This window comes from Salmo trutta, chromosome 13 (assembly GCF_901001165.1).
Source record: "Salmo trutta chromosome 13, fSalTru1.1, whole genome shotgun sequence".
NCBI lineage: Eukaryota > Metazoa > Chordata > Actinopteri > Salmoniformes > Salmonidae > Salmo > Salmo trutta.
Genome location: NC_042969.1, coordinates 47,103,129 through 47,126,165, shown reverse-complemented (window position 1 = coordinate 47,126,165; position 23,037 = coordinate 47,103,129). Strand labels below are relative to the sequence as shown.

Sequence of the window (23,037 nt, the reverse complement as noted above, 5' to 3'; positions counted from 1 at the left end):
TCTTTCTTAGTCTCTCTTTTGGAGGACCTGAGCACTAGGACCATGCCTCAGGACTACCTGGCCTGATGACTCTTTGCTGTCCCCAGTCCACCTGGCTGTGCTGCTGCTCCAGTTTCAACTGTTCTGCCTATGGAACCCAGACCTGTTCACCGGACGTGCTACCTGTCCCAGACCAGCTGTTTTCAACTCTCTAGAGAGTAGAGATACTCTCAATGATCGGCTATGAAAAGCCAACTGACATTTACTCCTGAGGTGCTGACCTGTTGCACCCTCGACATCCACTGTGATTATTATTATTTGACCCTGCTGGTCATCTATGAACATTTGAACATCTTGGCCATGTTCTGTTATAATCTCCGACTGGCACAGCCAGAAGAGGACTGGCCACTCCTCATAGCCTGGTTCCTCTCTAGGTTTCTTCCTAGGTTCTTGCCTTTCTAGGGAGTTTTTCCTAGACAACGTGCTTCTACACCTGCATTGCTTGCTGTTTGGGGTTTTAGGCTGAGTTTCTGTACAGCACTTTGTGACATCAGCTGATGTAAGAAGGGCTTTATAAATACATTTGATTGAGATAGCCTGCAAAGTTCTGTCATACTTTCCAGGTCTATGCCCAAACAGTTCGAGCTTCTAATAAAAAAAAAAAATCTCTCCAGAAATAAGTCTCTCACTTTTGCCGCCCTCAGCTCACCAGCTGTGAACTGGACACCATATGTGAATTGATTGCCCCAATCTATCTTCAGAGTTCGTTCTGTTAGGTGACCTAAACTGGAATATGCTTAACACCCCGGCCGTCTACAATCTAAGCTAGATGCCCTCAATCTCACACAAATTATCAAGGAACCCACCAGGTACAACCCTAAATCCGTAAACATGGGCACCCTCATGGATATTATCCTGACCAACTTGGCCTCCAAATACGCCTTTGCTGTTTTCAATCAGGGTCTCAGCGATCACTGCCTCATTGCCTGCATCAGTTATGGGTCCGCGGTCAAACGACCACCCCTCATCACTGTCAAACGCTCCCTAAACACTTCTGCGAGCAGGCCTTTCTAATCGACCTGGCCCGGGTATCCTGGACGGATATTGACCTCATCCCGTCAGCAGAGGATGCCTGGTTGTTCTTTAAAAGTAATTTCCTCACCATCTTAAATAAGCATGCCTCTATCAAAAAATTTGGAACCGATACAGCCCTTAGTTCACTCCAGACCTGACTGCCCTCGACCAGCACAAAAACATCCTGTGGCGTACTGCACTAGCATCGAATAGTCCCCGCGATATGCAACTTTTCAGGGAAGTCAGGAACCAATACACACAGTCAGTTACGAAAGCAAAGGCTAGCTTTCTCAAACAGAAATTTGCATCCTGTAGCTCTAACTCCAAAAGGTTTTGGGACACTAAAAAGTCCATGGAGAATAAGAGCACCTCCTACCAGCTGCCCACTGAACTGAGGCTAGGAAACACTGTCACCACCGATAAATCCACGATAATCGAGAATTTCAATAAGCATTTCTCAACGGCTGGCCATGCTTTCCTCCTGGCTACCCCAACCCCGGCCAACAGCTCCGCACCCCCCGCAGCTACTTGCCCAAGCCTCCCCAGCTTCTCCTTCAACAAAATCCAGATAGCAGATGTTCTGAAACAGCTGCAAAACCTGGACCCGTACAAATCAGCTGGGCTAGACAATCTGGACCCTCTCTTTCTAAAATTATTCGCCGTCATTGTAGCAAACGCTATTACTAGTCTGTTCAACCTCTCTTTCGTATCATCTTAAATTCCTAAAGATTGGAAAGCTGCCGCGGTCATCACCCTCTTCAAAGGGGGTTACACTCTAGACCCAAACTGTTACAGACCTATATCCATACTGCCCTGCCTTTCTAAATTCTTCGAAAGCCAAGTTAACAAACCGATCACTGACCATTTCGAATCCCACCGTACCTTCTCCGCTGTGCAATCCAGTTTCTGAGCTGGTCACGGGTGCATCTCAGCCACGTTCAAGGTACTAAACGATATCATAACCACCATCGATAAAAGACAGTACTGTGCAGCAGTCTTCAACGAACTGGCCAAGGCTTTCGACTCTGTCAATCACCATATTCTTATCGGGAGACTCAACAGCCTTGGTTTCTCAAATGACTGCCTCGCCTGCTTCACCAACTACTTCTAAGATAGAGTTCAGTGTGTCAAATCGGAGGGCCTGTTGTCCGGACTTCTGGCCGTCTCTATGTGGGTACCACAGGGTTCAATTCTCGGGCCGACTCTTTTCTCTGTATATATCAATATACAGATGTCGCTCTTGCTGCGGGTGATTCCTTGATCCACCTCTACGCTGACGACACCATTCTGTATACATCTGGCCCTTCTTTGGACACTGTGTTAACAAACCTCCAAACGAGCTTCAATGCCATACAACACTCCTTCCGTGGCCTCTAACTGCTCTAAAACACTAGTAAAACTAAATGCATGCTCTTCAACCGATTGCTGCTCGCACCCACCAGCATCACTACTCTGGATGGTTCTGACTTAGAATATGTGGACAACTACAAATACCTTGGTGTTTGGCTAGACTGTAAACTCTCCTTCCAGACTCATATTAAGCATCTCCAAACCAAAATTAAATCTAGCATTGGCTTCCTATTTCGCAACAAAGCCTCCTTCACTCACACTGCCAAACATACCCTCGTAAAACTGACTATCCTACCGATCCTCGACTTCGGCGATGTCATTTACAAAATAGCCTCCAACATTATACTCAGCAAACTGGATGCAGTCTATCAGTGCCATCCGTTTTGTCACCAAAGCCCCATATACCACCCACCACTGCGACCTGTATGCTCTCGTCGGCTGGCCATCGCTACATATTCGTCGCCAGACCAACTGGCTCCAGGTCATCTATAAGTCTTTGCTAGGTAAAGCTCCACCTTATCTCCACCATAACAACACCCAACTGTAGCACGCATTCCAGCAGGTATATCTCACTGGTCATCCCCAAAGCCAACACCTCCTTTGGGTGCCTTTCCTTCCAGTTCTCTGCTGCCAATGACTGGAACGAATTGCAAAAATCGCTGAAGTTGGAGACTTATATCTCCCTCACTAACTTTAAGCATCAGCTATCTGAGCAGCTTACTGATCGCTGCAGCTGTACACAGCCCATCTGTAAATAGCTCATCCAACTACCTACCTCATCCCATATAGTTTTATTTACTTTTTTTGTTGCTCTTTTGCACACCAGTACTTCTACTTGCACACCATCATCTGCACATCTATCACTCCAGTGTTAATTTGCTCAATTGTAATTACTTCGCTACTATGGCCTATTTATTGTCTTACATCCTTACTCCATTTGCACACATTGTATATAGATTTTTATATTGTGTTATTGACTGTATGTTTGTTTATTCCATGTGTAACTCTGTGTTGTTGTTTATTGTCGCACTGCTTTGCTTTATCTTGGCCAGGTCGCAGTTGTAAATGAGAACTTGTTCTCAACTAGCCTACCTAGTTAAATAAAGGTGAAATACATATATTTTTAAACTTATGTAAATGTGATATTTCAACATTTCTAAAAACCTGTTTTTGCTTTGTCATTATAGGGTATTGTGTATGGATTGATGAGAATAAACAAACAATTAAATGTATTTTAGAATAAGGCTGTAACCTACAAAATGTGGAAAAAGTCGAGGGGTCTGAATACTTTCCGAAGGCACTATGTTAAAAACCAACAGACAAAGAGCTGTGAATGGATCAGTGGTTCACCAATCAGCGCCTTGATGGGCTTGGCAACAGTAACAACGGGTGGTGTGTTATGAAACTAGGGTGCGAGTGCGCTGGGGCCATCAGATGACAAAAACCTCCAGAGGACCATGACACAACACCCCAAGATGTCCATGATAAAAAAAACAGAAACTAGAAAAAACCTCCAGAGGACCATGACACAACACCCCAAAGATGTCCATGGTAAAAAACAGGAACTAGAAAAAACCTCCAGAGGACCATGACACAACATCCCAAGACGTCCATGGTAAAAAAACAGGAACTAGAAAAAACCTCCAGAGGACCATGACACAACATCCCAAGACGTCCATGGTAAAAAAAACAGGAACTAGAAAAAACCTCCAGAGGACCATGACACAACACCCCAAGATGTCCATGGTAAAAAAACAGGAACTAGAAAAAACCTCCAGAGGACCATGACACAACATCCCAAGACGTCCATGGTAAAAAAACAGGAACTAGAAAAAACCTCCAGAGCACCATGACACAACATCCCAAGATGTCCATGGTAAAAAAACAGGAACTAGAAAAAACCTCCAGAGGACCATGACACAACATCCCAAGACGTCCATGGTAAAAAAACAGGAAATAGAAAAAACCTCCAGAGGACCATGACACAACATCCCAAGATGTCCATGGTAAAAAAACAGGAACTAGAAAAAACCTCCAGAGGACCATGACACAACATCCCAAGATGTCCATGGTAAAAAAACAGGAACTAGAAAAAACCTCCAGAGGACCATGACACAACATCCCAAGATGTCCATGGTAAAAAAACAGGAACTAGAAAAAACCTCCAGAGGACCATGACACAACATCCCAAGAAGAGGGATTCCTCAAGCCTAGAATGAAGTCCACAGCACAACACAGTTCTACTGTACACTAACTATGGACTCTACCTAAAACCATACATTATTTGATCCTACACCCCACTCAAACATATAAACACAAACATTTACCCAAATCTACCCCAAATCCTTAATGCCCCCTCCCCAGCCTGTGAATAAACTGAGCTAACTAAGTGCTGATTGAGGCAGTAATCCTGATGAATCTGATGTTTTATGTATCGATTGATCTTACTCTTTTATCCACTTCTCCTCTTTAAGCAGCTGTGCATCTGGGCTGATTAGCACCAGTCAGCTCTCTCCCAGGACTAGTACACAGAGCCACGCTGTGTGTGTCACCTGGGACTCAAGCCTCTGTGTGTGTGTGTGTGTGTGTGTGTGTGTGTGTGTGTGTGTGTGTGTGTGTGTGTGTGTGTGTGTGTGTGTGTGTGTGTGTGTGTGTGTGTGTGTGTGTGTGTGTGTGTGTGTGTGTGTGCGCTTGCGAACACGTGTACACCCACACCCACGTGTGTAAAAACAGAAACTAAGGCAGAGCACTGGGAGCAATTAACACTGGCACTCTTCTCTCCTCATTCCTACTGATCACATTCATTCAGACAAAATAACACCACCACAAACTAAACCAAACAAATAAGACAAACCCCATACCACAGCGCTAATTGCGAACCTAATTATTGCACCGGCTGCGACTGGTGGCGTAACAAAGCACGGCTCTGTCAAACACTGAGCATCTCTTCATCGCAAAGGAATCAAGGCGCACAGTAATTTGAACAAATATATTTGTCTTAACTTAATACTATTCAAAACTGGAAATGAATTCTGATTTGGGCCGAGTGGTGTGTATTGATAAACAAAAACAGTGGGTACTTTGAATGAAAAAGACAAACAAAATGTTACAAGATAAGCAAGTATAGTGTAGAGAATCATTGTACCATCTAAACCGCTGTGAAATATCTTTTCAATAACCAAAAATATTGTATTTTCATCTGTTTGAAGCTGGTGTACAAAACCACAAGTAAAAGATGCAAAAATAAAACTTAAGAACGGGAAGTATAGACATAGCGCACATAGAACAGATCTAACACTTTTTAGACTTGCTTTCCATGAGAATGACAGATTTATAACTCGGATTTCTATGTGAATCGGGTTGGGTTGTCCATAAAATTACATATTGCAGCTTTAATTCTGAACTTGGATAGATGCCATACTAGTGAGCGGTTATAGGCCAAAAAACAACAGAAGATCGAAAATATGTCCCCTTCATTGCCCTGGGCCATTGGGATTTCATTAGACCAGAGGGCGAAAGTCCTTAGACCAGAGGGCGAAAGTCCTTAGACCAGAGGGCGAAAGTCCTTAGACCAGAGGGCAAAAGTCCTTAGACCAGAGGGCAAAAGTCCTTAGACCAAAGGGGGAAAAGTCCTTATAACAGAGGGAAAACGTGAATGCATGCATGCGTCGCCACTTATTACCACTCTGCATACAACTTCCTGTCACTTGGCACATTCAAAAAAACTGATCACTGTTGGGGTTAAAACGGACGTACATTCGTCTCTTCTATCATCACGGAGAGTCTCTTCTGATTCACTCTAAAGCAGGGATGGACAACTCGAGTCCTCGGGAGCCGGAGTGGTCTCACACTTTTCCCCATCCCTAGCAGACACAGCTGATTAAACTAATTGCATTCTAAACTGAAGATCATGATTAGTTAATTATTGGAGTCAGGTGTGTTAGCTGGGGTAAAAGAGTGACACCAATCAGGCCCCAGAGGACTGGAGTTGCCCATCCCTGCTCTAAAGAAAGGGAACAAGGATTACACACGTTCAAGATACGGGTTCCTATAGTGGTCCTCTTGCCCCAGCTAGACCTGGATGTGTTTCTGGCAGTGTTTGGAAGAAGACTGTGATCCTGGTGGTTAGTTTGGTGTACTTGGTGCATCATCTAAAGCCTCTCGTAGGGCCTGATCAGAGTTGAACCTCCACATAGAGCCCAGAAGACAACAAAGCGCTGAGGAAACATGAGTTTAAAGGGCAAAGAGGCCCTTTATCTAATTCCCCAGAGTCAGATGAACTCGTGAATAGCATTTTTTATCTCTGCTTGCAGTGACTGGAAGTCTATGGGTATCTGCTATCATCTGACCCATATCTTTCAGAGAATTTGTTTTATCATTTGTTAAACAAAATCTCTTTCTCTCAGCAATTGTATTAGTATAAAATAATATAATGTTCCCATTTTTTTTGCATACAATATAGCTAAGTATTTGTGTGATTTATTTTATACAGTCTTCTTGGTCATCTTTATGGAGGGTGCCAATAATTTTGGACTTGACTATCTGCTCTTCTCTTAACAGTGATACATCTTGAGGGGATGATAAATTGTTGTTTATGGGTGTACATTTACAGGGGGTGCCAAAGGGTGCTATAACACCAAACCCCGGGACAGGATTTTATTTACTGTCCTCTGTCCCGAATCGTAATCAGATACTTCCACATACCCCGGCTTTCCTGACGACTGGAGCACAATCTACCCATGTGCATAAACACCCACCATAAATAAGCTACACACACATTCAATATTCGCATATATTTTAAATATCCAGCAGGAAATGGAACTGAAATACAGTTGCACATACAAGCAGAGCACACGTGTGTGTGATGATTAGTGCCTTAAAAATCAGGCTCTGGCATTAAAAGGTCAACTAAAAACACTAACACTGTAGCATTGCTGGAATTTGATCACACACACACACACACACACACACACACACACACACACACACACACACAAACACAAACACACACACACACACACACACAATACTTTGGAGAAAACACACACAGCCAGGCTGTGGCTGTCTCCATCCCTGCCCTCTTGGGGGTTAGGTCCAGCGCACCATGGCCTCTGACCTCTGGGTCAGGGTCAAGAGGGAGTCTGACTGACCGACTGCTGAGATCCCCCCCCCCACCTCTAAAGACAGATTATCCTCCAGCATCTGGGGCTGGACTCTACAGGTCTGATTACCAGAGGCCTGCCGTCCCACTGTGCTCCTATTGTGATCCTACTGTGGTCCCATTGTGGTTAATAAGCCGTTAGAGCTCTTCAAAGTAATGCCGTCATATGGGCAACCACTCTGATGGTCTCGAAAAAAAGATAAGATACAGTTGGTGTTTATCGTGCGTGTGTGTGTGTGTATGTGTGTGTGCGCGCATGCATGCATGAGTGTATGCATGTGTTTGTATGTGTGTGTGTGACATAGCGTTGCCTCTTGAAAACAGCGAGATCTGTGAAGTCTATGCAGTCCAATCCATCAGCCATATAGCGGAGTTCAGTCCAGCCAAGCCAACCAGAGACAGCCTGGTCTTTACATTAGGAATATATAGCTAGCTACCTCCTGTTTACCTAAATGCAAAAGTGCCTACACAGAGGCTGCATCCCCAATTGACCCTATTCCCTTTATAGTGCCCTGCTTAACACTGCTTTTGACTAGGGCTCATAGGGAATCCCTGGTCAAAAGCAGTGCACTATAAAGTGAACAGCGTGCCATTTGGGGCACGACCATATTGATTCCTGCTGTTTATGCATGTAATCTTCTTTTGAATAATTCACACAGTCCTTTTATAGAGTAGTAAATCAATGACCTCCTCCCTGCCTGCGCCTCCCCCCCACCCACCTGCTCGTCCTCCTCTCTGCTGCTATTCCCGTTCAGTCAGAGGAGCGGGACTCATAACTTCTCACTGCAGAAGGTAGGGGGTAGAGGCAGGTGAAGGAAAACAGAGGGCATTACCGATGAAGTCAATAAAATCTTCTTGGAGTTTTTAGTCCACCACCCTCTCCAGTCTGTACTCTGTTACATGGTATCATGGTGTTGCCAACTGTTATCTTTCTCCATCTCTCCCTCACTGTCTATCCATCTCTCTCGCTTCCTCTTTTCTTCATCCATCTCTCCCTCACTGTCTATCCATCTCTCTCGCTTCCTCTTTTCTTCATCCATCTCTCCCTCACTGTCTCTCTCCCTCTCTCTCTCCCTCCCTTCCTGTCTCTCACTCCCTCTCCCTCCCTCTCTTTCCTTCCTTCCATCCCACTCCCTCTCTCAATGGATCTCTCCCTCCTTTCTTCTCTCTCAAGTGAGCTAGTGTCCTCATCTGATTGGGAGCACCATAAGGACAGAGGTAAGGGTTGAGTGTCTGACACAACACCACAATAAGTACACAAACCATACACAAACTGTACACACCCAGACACGCACCACGAACCAACCAACAGAATTAGGGATGTGGCCTGTGTGCTCCAGCCTAGGCTACCAGTCGGAATGGGTTCGAATCCGACCCACTTCCCTTCTGACTCCTAATTATTCTACCTTTCCTGTCTCCTCTTCACTGTACTCTCACAAAACCATTAAAAAAAAAAACATTTAAAAACACAAAGAATTAGGGAATATGTAAAATTGCATGGCTGAATTTGGGGGCACTTGAATTTGATTAGCAATGCCGCTAAAGATTGTTTGCTTCCCCATAGCATCTGTAAATTAGAAAATCTAACTTTGGGGTCATCTGCTTTCGCGGTGCTGGGGGTCGTTGAGAAAAAAAACATTTACGTTTCATATTGTGGGTAATTTGCGTAGGATGGTGCCTTAAATGCGGGGCGATGGTTTAGTATGCAGGGAGCACGGCTACTCTAGGCTAAGGGAGTTGACTCTGGCTGGCTTTACATCCAGAGTGCCATCACCCCCTTTTCACCTATTTCTATTATTCATCCCACCATCATCAGGAAAATGGGAAAAAAAGGCACCTGGAATCTGATGTTCATTCCCACCCAAAAAAGAGGAGGAAAACCTTTTCACTTTGTTGCATGGCACTCTAACCTCGGTATTAGAGAGAGAACAGAAGAATCCCAGAGATGTTGGTCATAAAATTTTCAGAACCGTCCCAGGGGTCTTTTTCAGGGGGCCCGACTGACGCACCAGAGCGGCCCCGTGTATAGACTTCATATGACAGAGAGAGAGAGAGAGAGAGAGAGAGAGAGAGAGAGAGAGAGAGATGAGAGAAAGGAGAGAAAGTAGAGCGAGCAAGGGGAAGAGAGAAAAGAAGAGGTACCAAGGAAGTACTGCCAAAATATTTAAAACTCAGAGACATACAATGAGATAACTGATGAAATGTGTAAAAGGTTCATTGAGTGTGTGTGTGGGCATGCGTATGTGTGCTTGTGTGTATGAGAGGGAAGACCGAGTTAAATGTGCCTCATCAAGTCATCACCAACGTCAAGAGGGCAAAAGAATTTCAGTCTCTCTCCCTCCCGCACACATTTCATCCCCACATCAAAGAGTAATTTAAAACATAACAAAAAGACCAAGGGGGACAGAAATAACAACAGAGAGGGGGGGGACGGACAACCAGAGGTCCTGGGGGAGTGACCCCCCCTTCCTGACTACATCTCTCTCTCTCTCTCTCTCTCTCTCTCTCTCTCTCTCTCTCTCTCTCTCTCTCTCTCTCTCTCTCTCTCTCTCTCTCTCTCTCTCTCTCTCTCCTCTCTCTCTCTCTCTCTCTCTCTCTCTCTCTCTCTCTCTCTCTCTCTCCTCTCTCTCTCTCTCTCTCTCTCTCTCTCTCTCTCTCTCTCTCTCTCTCTCTCTCTCTCTCTCTCTCTCTCTCTCTCTCTCTCTCTCTCTCTCTCTCTCTCTCTCTCTCAGCTCGAGGTATTCAAAGCCCATTCTGATGCATGTTCATTTGGGATGCAGATATCAAAGATGGCTGTGAACAGTGAGGGGGATAGTGAGGGAGCAGGAATTAGAACTTACCAGATGTTCTAATGCTGCTTTGATGCAGGTGCTGTCCCTGCAACACAAGAACACATTTCCTCCTCGTTAAATAAAGTGTGGGCTACGACTCTTTAAATATAAAAAGGATCACACAAAAGCTACAACAGGCATGCACACGCACGTGCACAGACACACACACACAGAGCGAGAGAGACACACACGCGCACACACCCCACTCCTAACCCCCACCCCTCTTTCCATCCCCGGTGTAACGTTCATAATTGCTGTTTATCAAGGGGTGTTGTTCATTTGGTGTTTTAAAGGGAGAAGCATTTCAAAGGAGGCCTGTCTTCCTCTGTCAGAGACTGCTATCATTTCAATACAGAGTGTTAGGGAACACACACACACAGGGAACAAACAATCGCTCTGGGCAACCAAAATGTGATACCATTAGGATAAAGATAGTACTCTGTGTGTGTGCGCACGTGTATTCTGAAGGTATAGTAATTGCTGTACAAGACATGATACTCAGCTGGTTCCAGGTAACTTTCCATGAAATTGTCCCTTTCCCCTGATCCCATCTGTTTGAACATTTACAGGCTACATTCTGGCCATTTAGCAAACGCTCTTATCCAGAGCGACTTACAGTCAGTGCATTCGACTTAAGGTAGCTATGTAAGACAACCACATATCATAGCCATAACAAGTCAACTTTCCTCAATAAAGTGGCTATCAGCAAAACCCGTGCTAGTAAGAAAAGACAACTGCAAGTGAACAAGAAAGGCAAGTACAAGTTAGCAAATACCCTACATCCAGTCAGAGGGGAAGAGACGAAGCAAGAGGTTTTACTCTGCCCAAAATCTGTCCACGAAGCACAGAATTTTTGTATGGAGGTCAATGACAGTGTCGAATTTGGGCATTGAAAAAAGTAATCGCTAATTTTCTGAGGCTTATTTGATCTAAAATAAGTTTCGTAATGGATAGGTTATTACGAATGCACTGATATAAGTGGCATTTCGGCAACATACCCAAAAACAACTTTATATCGGAGTTGTGCCCGTTGTCATAGAGATAGATAGAGGACTCATCATGGATATAACCCGTTTAGCATGGACATTGCAATTCAGGGCTTTTAACCTGTCTGGGTTAGGGGCAGTATTTTCAAGGCCGGATGAAAAACGTACCCAATTTAAATAGGTTACTACTCTGGCCCAGAAACTAGAAAATGCATATTATTAGTAGATTTGGATAGAAAACACTCTGAAGTTTCTAAAACTGTTTGAATGGTGTCTGTGAGTATAACAGAACTCATATGGCAGGCAAAAACCTGAGAAAATCCAAGCAGGAAGTGAAAAGTCTGGGAATTGGAGTTCTTCTTTTGATTCTCTATCGAAGCTCCAGTGTCTGTGGGGTGACGTTGCACTTCCTAAGGCTTCCATTGGCTGTCTAAAGCCTTCAGAAAGTGGTTTCCGGAGACACCTGAAACCCCACCTCTTTAAGGAATACCTAGGATAGGATAAAGTAATCCTTCTAACCCCCCCCCCTAAAAGATTTAGATGCACTATTGTAAAGTGGTTGTTCCACTGGATATCATAAGGTGAATGCACCAATTTGTAAGTCGCTCTGGATAAGAGCGTCTGCTAAATTACTTAAATGTAAATGTAAAATGTTTGAGCATTTTCCTGTCACTGGGCAGATAATAGGAGCTCAGTTACTGAGTGGTCTGCCAGGCAACAAAGGGATTGGATATGCTCGGTCCCGCGAGCGCGCCCCTCCTTCTTTTTCTCCTTGAATGAATATGCTATTGTCCGGGTTGGAATATTATCGCAATTTTACGTTAAAAATACCATAAAGATTGATTTTAAACAGCGTTTGACATGCTTCTAAGTACGGTAATGGAACATTTTGACTTTTCGTCTCTCGTTCCGCGCTCGCGCGTTATGCCTTTGGATAAGTGATCTGTACGCACGAACAAAATGGAGGTATTTGGACATAAATATGGATTATTTAGAACAAAAACAAAATTTCTTGTGGAAGTAGCAGTCCTGGGAGTGCATTCTGATGAAGATCAGCAAAGGTAATACAATATTTGTAATACTAATTCTGAGTTTAGGTTGCCCCGAATTTGGCGGGTCGCCGTGATGGCTGAGCTATGTACTCAGAATATTGAAAAATGTGCTTTCTCCGTAAAGCTATTTTAAAATCTGACACAGCGGTCACATAAAGGAGTAGTCTATCTATAATTCTTAAAATAATTGTTATGTATTTTGTCAACGTTTATGATGAGTATTTTTGTAAATTGATGTGCACATTCACTGGACGTTTTGGTGGGAATACATTTTCTGAATATCACGCGCCAATGTAAAATGCTGTTTTTGGATATAAATATGAACTTTATCGAACAAAACATACATGTATTGTGTAACATGATGTCCTAGGAGTGTCATCTGATGAAGACCGTCAAAGGTTAGTGCTTCATTTCGCTGCGTTTTGGGTTTTATTGACACATGTCCTTGCTTGGAAAATGGCTGTGTGATTATTTTTGTTTATGTACTCTCCTAACATAATCTAATGTTTTGCTTTCGCTGTAAAGCCTTTTTGAAATCGGACAATGTGGTTAGATTAACGAGAAGTGTATCTTTAAAATGGTGTAAAATAGTCGTATGTTTGAGAAAGTTGAATTATGACATTTTGTTGTTTTTGAATTTTCCGCCCTGATATTTCACTGGCTGTGTCCCGCAGGTGGGACGCTAGAAGTTAACCTCCGCGTCCCACCTACTCAACAGCCAGTGTAATCCCGTGGCGCGATATTCAAATACCTTAGAAATGTTATTACTTCAATTTCTCAAACATATGACTATTTTACACCATTTTAAAGACAAGACTCTCGTTAATCTAACCACACTGTCCGATTTCAAAAAGGCTTTACAACGAAAGCAAAACATTAGATTATGTCAGCAGAGTACCCAGCCAGAAATAATCAGACACCCATTTTTCAAGCTAGCATATAATGTCACATAAACCCAAACCACAGCTAAATGCAGCACTAACCTTTGATGATCTTCATCAGATGACAATCCTAGGACATTATGTTATACAATACATGCATGTTTTGTTCAATCAAGTTCATATTTATATCAAAAAACAGCTTTTTACATTAGCATGTGACTAGCATGTGACTAGCATTCCCACCGAACACTTCCGGTGAATTTACTAAATTACTCACGATAAACGTTCACAAAAAACATAACAATTATTTTAAGAATTATAGATACAGAACTCCTCTATGCACTCGCTATGTCCGATTTTAAAATAGCTTTTCGGTGAAAGCACATTTTGCAATATTCTGAGTAGATAGCCCAGCCATCACAGGCTAGCTATTTTGACACCCACAAAGTGTGGTACTCACCAAACTCCGATTTACTATTAGAAAAGTTTGATTACCTTTGGTGTTCTTCGTCAGAATGCACTCCCAGGACTTCTACTTCAATAACAAATGTTGGTTTGGTCCCAAATAATCCATAGTTATATCCAAATAGCGGCGTTTTGTTCGCGCGTTCAAGACACTATCCGAAGGGTAAATAAGGGTGACGCGCCCGACGCGTTTCGTGACAAAACAATTCTAAATATTCCATTACCGTACTTCGAAGCATGTCAACCGCTGTTTAAAATCAATTTTATGCCATTTTTTCTCGTAAAAAAAGCGATAATATTCCGACCGGGAGTGGTTGTTTTCGTTCAAAGAGAGAGAAAGTAAACATGGTGTCAGCACGGGCACGCGCGCCCCAGTCTCATTGTTCTCAGATCGACCACTTACAAAATGCGCTAATGTTTTTCAGCCAGGGCCTGCAAAGCCACCATTCAACTTTCTGGCGCCTTCTGAGAGCCTATGGGAGCGTTAGAAAATGTCACGTCATGCCAGAGATCCCCTGTTTTGGTTAGAGATGATCAAGAAGGCCATGAAATGGTCAGAGAGAGCGCTTCCTGTTTGGAATCTTCTCAGGTTTTGGCCTGCCAAATGAGTTATGTTATACTCACAGACACCATTCAAACAGTTTTAGAAACTTTAGGGTGTTTTGGATAGAAAAGTTTTAGAAACTTTTCTATCCAAATCAAACAATTATATGCATATTCTAGTTACTGGGCAGGAGTAGTAACCAGATTAAATCGGGTACGTTTTTTATCCGGCCTTGCAAATACTGCCCCCTAACCCCAACAGGTTAAAGTAGTCAACCGGGTGGGGATTTCTATGAGATGGGAGCAATCAGCCAATGAAGAAGAACATTTACTACTTTAAAATGGACAAATCCTCAGTCGCACTGCCCATGCTGTCAAAGACAATATAATGGCACAGATACAAAGATGAGTGCTCTATCTACCTCAATTGCCTGTTGTTCACACGCGTATCTGCCCTCTCATTGGCTAGAACGGTCCCACCTGATCTTACATTTACATTTAAGTCATTTAGCAGACGCTCTTATCCAGAGCGACTTACAAATTGGTGCATTCACCTTATGATATCCAGTGGAACAACCACTTTACAATAGTGCATCTAAATCTTTTAAGGGGGGGGGGGATTAGAAGGATTACTTTATCCTATCCCAGGTATTCCTTAAAGAGGTGGGGTTTCAGGTGTCTCCGGAAGGTGGTGATTGACTCCGCTGTCCTGGCGTCGTGAGGGAGCTTGTTCCACCATTGGGGTGCCAGAGCAGCGAACAGTTTGGACTGGGCTGAGCGGGAACCGTGCTTCCTCAGAGGTGGGGGGGCCAGCAGGCCAGAGGTGGATGAACACAGTGCTCTTGTTTGGGTGTAGGGCCTGATCTTGCCTCCTCCTGCCTGACATCCATCTATGAGGACATGTATTTCCATTGTTGTGTGGTCAGTCAAATATCTTGTCAATATAATAGACAATCTTTGATCTAATTCATCCTATGCCGCTCCCAGTTCTCTATCAATCTTACAGTCAGTGTCCCAAATGGCACACTACTCCCTTTAAAATGCACTACTTTTGACTAGAGTCAAAAGTAGCACACTATAAAGGGATAAGGGTGCCATTGGGATGCAACCATGACCAAAATGTGTCCTGATTGCATCAAAAAGGGGCTTTGCTTAATCAAAAGAAAAACATACACACAGAAAAATAATTGGCTTAATTGTTAACCTTCCACAGACAGACAGGCTGATGATATACGTGTGTGTGTTGCCCTGACGTTTTCTGAACTTTGCAATGCTAATAACCCTATCACTACAGAAGGGGAAACAATGTGCTTATTACCGAGGAATAATTAATAAAAAAATGTATGTATTATTATTATCATCAGTGTAGCAGCATCCACCGAATGGAGAGAGGAGGAGGGAAAAACAGTCGATTTAAAAGAGCAAATTGGCAGTAAATAATAGATGCATTTTTGGCACATTTCAAAATTGTAGCAGAGGAAATCAAAAGATCAAGAGAAAGCAAACAGTTCCCCCTCCCAGTTCCCCCCCCCTCTCTGCTGACAACCCATACGCTGGCCATGGCAGGCCTTTCGGCTTGTGTGCGTGCTCATTATATATATATATATATATATAAGAAAGAAAGAGAGAGAGAGGCTTATCGACAGACTTCAGCTCCTACTGTAGCCAGCAGCATCACAGTGTAAATCTACACCATTTTTACACCAAAACTCTATCAAATCTCTCCTCTCTCTCTGCCACCCTGTTGCCCCCCTCCCCATACCTATCCCTAACCACCTTTCTCCTAATTGTCACGATGGTACCCCGATACACCCCCCCCCCCCCAAGTGGCACAAAGCTAATCTGCGATTTCTCATCTCCTCCACAACAAAAAGATAATTCAGTTGAGTTGTTCATTCCTGCATCAGTCACTGGCTGAGCCTGTATGTCAACACTTAAGAAAATCGTCATCTAGTTTTTATTACATTACATTGGCCGTAACACACTGCCCGCATTTATTATACATGAGCTGCCTGGGAGGAAAGAAACAGGCAGACATTTGTTACCACGGTGACAGTGTGCTGTAATCCCCTAATGAAGCGCAATTAACGGGAAACAATTTTACATGGAGCAAGAGCTGGGGCTGCAGTTAAATTATGCTCCCACACTCGCATTCTCTTTCTAGTCTCTCCTCGCTCTTTCCCCCTCCATATCTGTCCCTCTCTCTGTCTATCTACTGTATCTCGAGGCATAGTCTTTTTCTCCCTCCCCCCTCTCCCTCTCAATGGCTAGTGCTGTCATGACTTCATCAATAACCCCCCCACCCCCCCATCCCAGGACCGAAGGGACAGCTCATTCCATTAGAGGCCTCTAGGCCAGAGGGAAACACAAGACAGGAGGATCATGTTATTGGCAAATGAATACAGAACAAGCAGTACACAGAGAGAGGAGGACTCACACAGGGCCCTTTAACACTCTCCATCTCTTTTTCTAAACATCATATTTTCTCTCTCATCAGGTCTGTAGGGATTCCTGGGCTTTTTCCTTCTCCTTCCCTCACCCCTCCATCCATCCATCCCCGTCTCCCTCCATCCCTCTGTCCCTCCCTCTGCCATCAACGCGGCCGCATCGATTTCTGAATTAGGCCTGCAATATTAAATAATTAATATACTTGCCATGATTTATGTTTTGCATTACCCCAATATTAGGTTATCAATCAAAATCCACTTGGTTTAATGTAATAATATTGAAAAAGTGTCAGGGGCTGTCCGTCCAATTTGTATTTGAGGCAGCGCAGATAGTAATGTTGGTGTAACACAAGGCCGCCGAGATGGAAGTGGCTGGTTCTATACGCACAGGAGGCAAACTAGAGGAGAGGAGACGAAGAGAGGAAAAGAGCGAGAGGAAAAGAGAGAGACAATAGAAAGAAAGAGAGACAGATGAGGAGGAGAAGGAAAAGAGACAGAGGAGAGAAAGAACGAGTGAGTGATCGAAAGAACGAGTGAGTGATAGAAAGAATGAGTGAGTGATAGAAAGAACGAGTGAGTGATAGAAAGAACGAGTGAGTGATAGAAAGAACGAGTGAGAGAGAAAGAACGAGTGAGTGATAGAAAGAACGAGTGAGTGATAGAAAGAACGAGTGAGTGATAGAAAGAACGAGTGAGAGAGAAAGAACGAGTGAGGGATAGAAAGAACGAGTGAGTGATAGAAAGAACGAGTGAGTGATAGAAAGAACGAGTGAGAGAGAAAGAACGAGTGAGTGATGGAAAGAACGAGTGAGTGATAGAAAGAACGAGTGAGAGAGAAAGAACGAGTGAGTGATGGAAAGAACGAGTGAGTGATGGAAAGAACGAGTGAGTGATAGAAAGAACGAGTGAGTGATAGAAAGAACGAGTGAGTGATGGAAAGACAGAGCGGGAGGTAGGAGTTGGCACTATGGACTCCACCCTGCTCTGACTGGTCTCCAATGTTTCATAGTGGTTTGTTTAATGTTATTTTAATAACGATCAGTGAGACATAGTGTAGGGGTGACCTTGTAACATCACTTCCCCTTGAGGTAAAACTAAACCAGGCACAGCCACACCACCGTAACACACACACACACACGGTATGACATAGTAGGGTTGCAAATTCCGGTACCTTTCTCAAAATTCCCAGGTTTTCCAGAAATCCCGGTTCGTCAATTATTTCTGGATAAGTTCATGGAATTTTGCAACACTCTGGGATACTAATAACCTGCAGATATGCTTATATGATTGAATAGCTTATTTATGAGCCAGTCTACATTAGTTGTGAGCCACACACAATAACTACACTGAACAAAAATATAAACGCAACATGCAACAACTTCAATGATTTTACTGAGTTACAGTTCAAAAAAGTAAATCAGTCAATTGAAATGAATTCATTAGGCCCTAACCTATGGATTTCACATGACTGGGAATACAGATATGCATCTGTTTGTCACAGATACAGTACCTTAAAAAAAAGTAGGGGTGTGGATCAGAATACCAGTCAATATCTGGTTTGACCACCATTTGCCTCATGCAGTGTGACACATCTTCTTCGCATAGAGTTGATCAGGCTGTTGATGGTGGCCTGTGGAATGTTGTGCCACTCCTCTTCAATGGCTGTACAGATCCTTGCGTCATGGGGCTGTGCATTATCATGCTGAAACATGAGGTGATGGCAGCAGATGAATGGCATGAAAATGGGCCTCAGGATCTCGTCACGTATCTCTGTGAATTCAAATGGCCATCGATAAGATGCCATTGTGTAGCTTATGCCTGCCTATACCATAACTCCGCCACTACCATGGGGCACTCTGTTCACAACGTCGACATCAGCAAACCACTCCCCCACACAACGCCATACATTCTGTCTGCCATCTGTCCGGCACAATTGAAACCGGGATTCATCTGTGAAGAGCACACTTCTCCAGCTTGCCAGTGGCCATCGAAGGTGAGCATTTGCCCACTTCAGTCAGTTAAGACACCGAACCGCCAAATTGGCAACCCTGGCAACAGAGCATGCTGCCCTCGCAAAATCAGTAAACCAACAGCATCAAAGGAAAGGAACAAATAAATCAATTAATAAATTAAAACTTGGTCCTGTGTTTGTTCCCGTAAAAAGTATAATTATTTATCCCTACTGAAGTAAAAGAGGACAAACAAGTCAATGCGTTAGAAAGAGCTCCATTTAATGCTCGGCCCTTTTGCTGTCGGTCAATATTAGCAAATTGGAGATGTCGGGCGTATCCATCAGCTGGAGGGAGAGAGGCATGACTAGGAGACTGTCTGGGGGCTGAGAGGCTGAAGATCTGTCTAACATGCTGACCACACCGCTCGCGTCGCGTGCGTTGCAAAATAAATGTACACATACATGTTATTCAATCATTGCACCCACACTGCTCGCGCGCGGCAACAATCGTCTGCGTAGCCAGGCGCTAAAATAGAACTTAGTTCTATTTGTGAAGCTTGACGCGCTGCAAGTCCCGCCTCTTCCATCTCCTCATTGGTTTTTAGCAGCATATACCCACATGGGTGATTGAAAGATGAACTGAGGTCCACACTCCAGTCGGTGGTGATAATGCACCTTAAAGTTGGTTGCCAACCGCCATATAAGTTAAATAAATAAATAAAATAAATAAATATAAAGTCCATAGAAGAAGAAGCCTGAAGGAGGAGAGATTACTAGAAACGAACTCGGTTTACCCTTTTATCTGTGGATTAATTGTCAGAGTAGAGGACCTTGTGCATTTCAGGTAAAATAACAACCCAATGTTTATATCCCAGGACAAATTAGCTAGCCACAAGCTAGCTAGCTAAATTGCCATAAATGTTTAATTATTTTCGACCTGTCCCCAAATTAATATAGTTGGTTCAGAGTTCGTTTTGATATTTCAACTTGCGTGTCCTGATCGCGTCTGGTGTGGGTGGACAAAATCAACATGCGCGCGATAGAGCAGGCGGACACACGCACCCAGTCTAGTCAGCATGTTAGTCTAATGTTTGGCCTTGTCAGCAACATTAGCCCACATCTACATCTCTCGCTCTCTCTCCATCTACCTCGCTCTCCCTCTCTCTCCCCCATCTACCTCGCTCTCCCTCTCTCTCCCCATCTACCTTGGTCTCCCTCTCTCCCCCATCTACCTCGCTCTCCCTCTCTCTCCCCCATCTACCTCGCTCTCCCTCATCTACCTCGCTCTCTCTCCCCCATCTACCTCGCTCTCCCTCTCTCTCCCCATCTACCTTGGTCTCCCTCTCTCCCCCATCTACCTCGCTCTCCCTCTCTCTCCCCATCTACCTCGCTCTCCCTCTCTCTCCCCATCTACCTTGGTCTCCCTCTCTCCCCCATCTACCTCGCTCTCCCTCTCTCTCCCCCATCTACCTCGCTCTCCCTCATCTACCTCGCTCTCTCTCTCTCTCCCCCATCTACCTCGCTCTCCCTCTCTCTCCCCATCTACCTTGGTCTCCCTCTCTCTCCCCCATCTACCTCGCTCTCCCTCTCTCTCCCCCATCTACCTCGCTCTCCCTCATCTACCTCGCTCTCCCTCATCTACCTCGCTCTCCCTCATCTACCTCGCTCTCCTTTCTTTCTCACGTATTCCCTCTACTTGACATGGCGGAGGTGAATACCTCGAGTCAACATGAATGAAGGCGACAGAGGGACTTGAGGTGCAAAGGAAGCAAAGCCATTGGATTTTCCAGAGGGGTAACAAAGGGGGGGTCCATTAGTTCAGTGCTCATCAGTGTAAAGACATCATGTATTAGGAGGACAGCTTGGATCATAGGAGGACATCACGTATTAGGAAGACAAAACGCATCATACGGACAACCCTGTATTACAAGAACAGTGCACGGCCCTCGCAACTAACCAAACAGTAGAAAGCTAAGCCACACACACGCCTGTATAGCTGATTTAAAGCTCTGTAGACGTTTGCTCATACTTCACACACACTCTCCCCTCACCATGAGTTAAACACTACACAACCCACCACAAAGAGTAACCACAAGATACCAATGTATCACCAAACAAGGCATAAAAGCAATAAACTTGTCCCCACAAGACGGGGTACCCTCCACGAAGGCAGACGCCGAGAGACAGCTCCTAGAAAATGAATCGGGGGTGGATAAGATGACTGCTGTCAAATAACAGAGGAGAGAGAGATATTGTTAGGCACCTGATTAACAGATGTTGGGAATGTGTGTTAAAGAAGAGAGACAGAAAGAAAGTGAGAGAGAGAAAGAAAGGGAACGAAAGCGTGAAAGAGGGTGACAGACAGAAAAAGACAGAGGAGTGGGGGACGGTATGTAGGAGAAGTCATCATATTATCAGTCAGGGCGACGTCGCACCTCATCAACCAACCATGTCATTGAGCATTCATATGTTGTTAGACACCTGATAAACACGGCAGGAAGGTTTATTAAAGTGGGAGGGAGAGAGAGAGAGAGAGAGAGAGGGGGAGAGAGAGAGAGAGAGAGAGAGAGAGAGAGAGAGAGAGAGAGAGAGAGAGAGAGAGAGAGAGAGAGAGAGAGAGAGAGAGAGAGAGAGAGAGAGAGAGAGAGAGAGAGAGAGAGGGAGAGGGAGAGGGAGAGGGAGAGAGAGAGAGAGAGAGAGAGAGAGAGAGAGGGAGAGAGAGAGAGGAGGCTTATCCAACCGACGCAGGGTCCACTGATCAACTCTCTCCTCACATTCAAGTAGTCTGATGCCGGTGGCGCCAGCATGTTGGTGAATTAACGGTGTCTGTGTGCGTTTGTGCGTGCATGAGGTTTGAATGGAATAAAGTGACTAGAGGAGGTACTAGGCTGTTGCTGTACAATAAGATATGAACGACTCCGCTCTCAAAACCTGATTGTCATCTCCATAGCTCTGTTTGAATAGGCCCCCACCAATTTAAACTGTACTCCTGTGCGTATACACAGAGAGATAGTAGCTCTTAGTTGTACAACTGACTAGGTATCCCCCTTTCCCTTGGATTTCTCCTGTTTAAACTGTTAAGAAGATAGGGGAAGGAGGAAGGGATGGTGGGGCAGAGGTAATGAATGGTAAGGCCGGAGCAGGGGCTGTTACTTGTTCCCCTCTACAATAGAAGCACAGCAAAAGTCGGGGGTAGCATCCCAAATGGCACCGCATTCCCTTTATAGTGCACTACTTTTGACCAGAGGCCTATGAGTCCTGGTCAAAAGTAGTGCACTATATAGGGAATATGGTTCCATTTGGGACTCAGATTATGTTTTTAAATCAGATCTGTGTGCCCCCGCCCCCCTGACACAGAGTCACACCTCCTCTCTCCAAGCTCACTGGACACAATGTACTACTCTTAGCAACAAACAAAAAAAGCATAATCCCCAAAATAACGCCATTAAAAGTGGGATAACCCATTCTCCACTTTAGGTTGCTCCCAAAAGAGGGTTAAGTACAGTCAATAAGGGGGGGTGTTTACCCAATAAATTCCTGGGAGGTCATACATATGGAGTGTGTGACTGTCTGTCTATTTATAGCTTACAGTTGAAAAAAACTATACCAATATAATTTGTTTGATTAATTGAGTGAATGAGTGAGTGACGAGTTAGTACTAAGAGTTTAGAGGGAGTTGTGAGAGGGCGTTTAAGAGTGAGCAGGTCAGTGAGAGGGTTAGAGAGAGCGTTACCAGGGGAGACCTGACAGTCCACCTAGGTAATATCTGATAGTTCACAGCACATTAATAGTTTAGCGAGATGAGGGGAGCGCCGCTTAATAATAAAGCAGGACCATAGCCCTGCCTTATGACAACTGCTCCAGGGTCAAATTGGTCACCTTCATCATTGTCATTATCACTATCATTCTCGTCATCATCATCATCATCGTCATTATTGTCAATAATCGCCATCATTCTCATCATCGTCATCTATACTAGTATCTCATCTCTCGTAAGTTTCTCAATACACTCCCATCCTTCTAATCACTACCTGTAAGTGTAACTGAAGCACTGGTGAGGCACTGGTGGATCATAGAACACAGTATAGACAAAGAAGTCTATCCGAATGAATGTAGGAGGCTAGTGTTTCCCTGTCCCTCTTCTTCTTTCCCTCTTGACTTCTTCCACATTTTGTTACGTTACAGCCTTGTTCTAAAATTGATTAAATAAAAAAAATCTTCAGCAATCTACACACAATACCCCATAATGACAAAGCTAAAACTGTTTTTTTTTTAATGTTTGCAAGTTTACTAAAAATAAAAAACATATAAAGATCC

The 23,037-nt window shown here is 44.1% G+C and overlaps 1 protein-coding gene across 1 annotated transcript in view; it reads right to left on the bottom strand.

The window, feature by feature from the left end:
• Window positions 1-23,037, bottom strand: part of rsrc1 (arginine/serine-rich coiled-coil 1) — a 185,393-nt gene that overhangs the window by 101,879 nt on the left and 60,477 nt on the right. Inside the window, exon 5 of the mRNA XM_029772271.1 lies at window positions 10,405-10,441. Coding sequence (XP_029628131.1) covers window positions 10,405-10,441 — 37 coding nt within the window. The remainder of the gene's footprint in view (window positions 1-10,404; window positions 10,442-23,037) is intronic.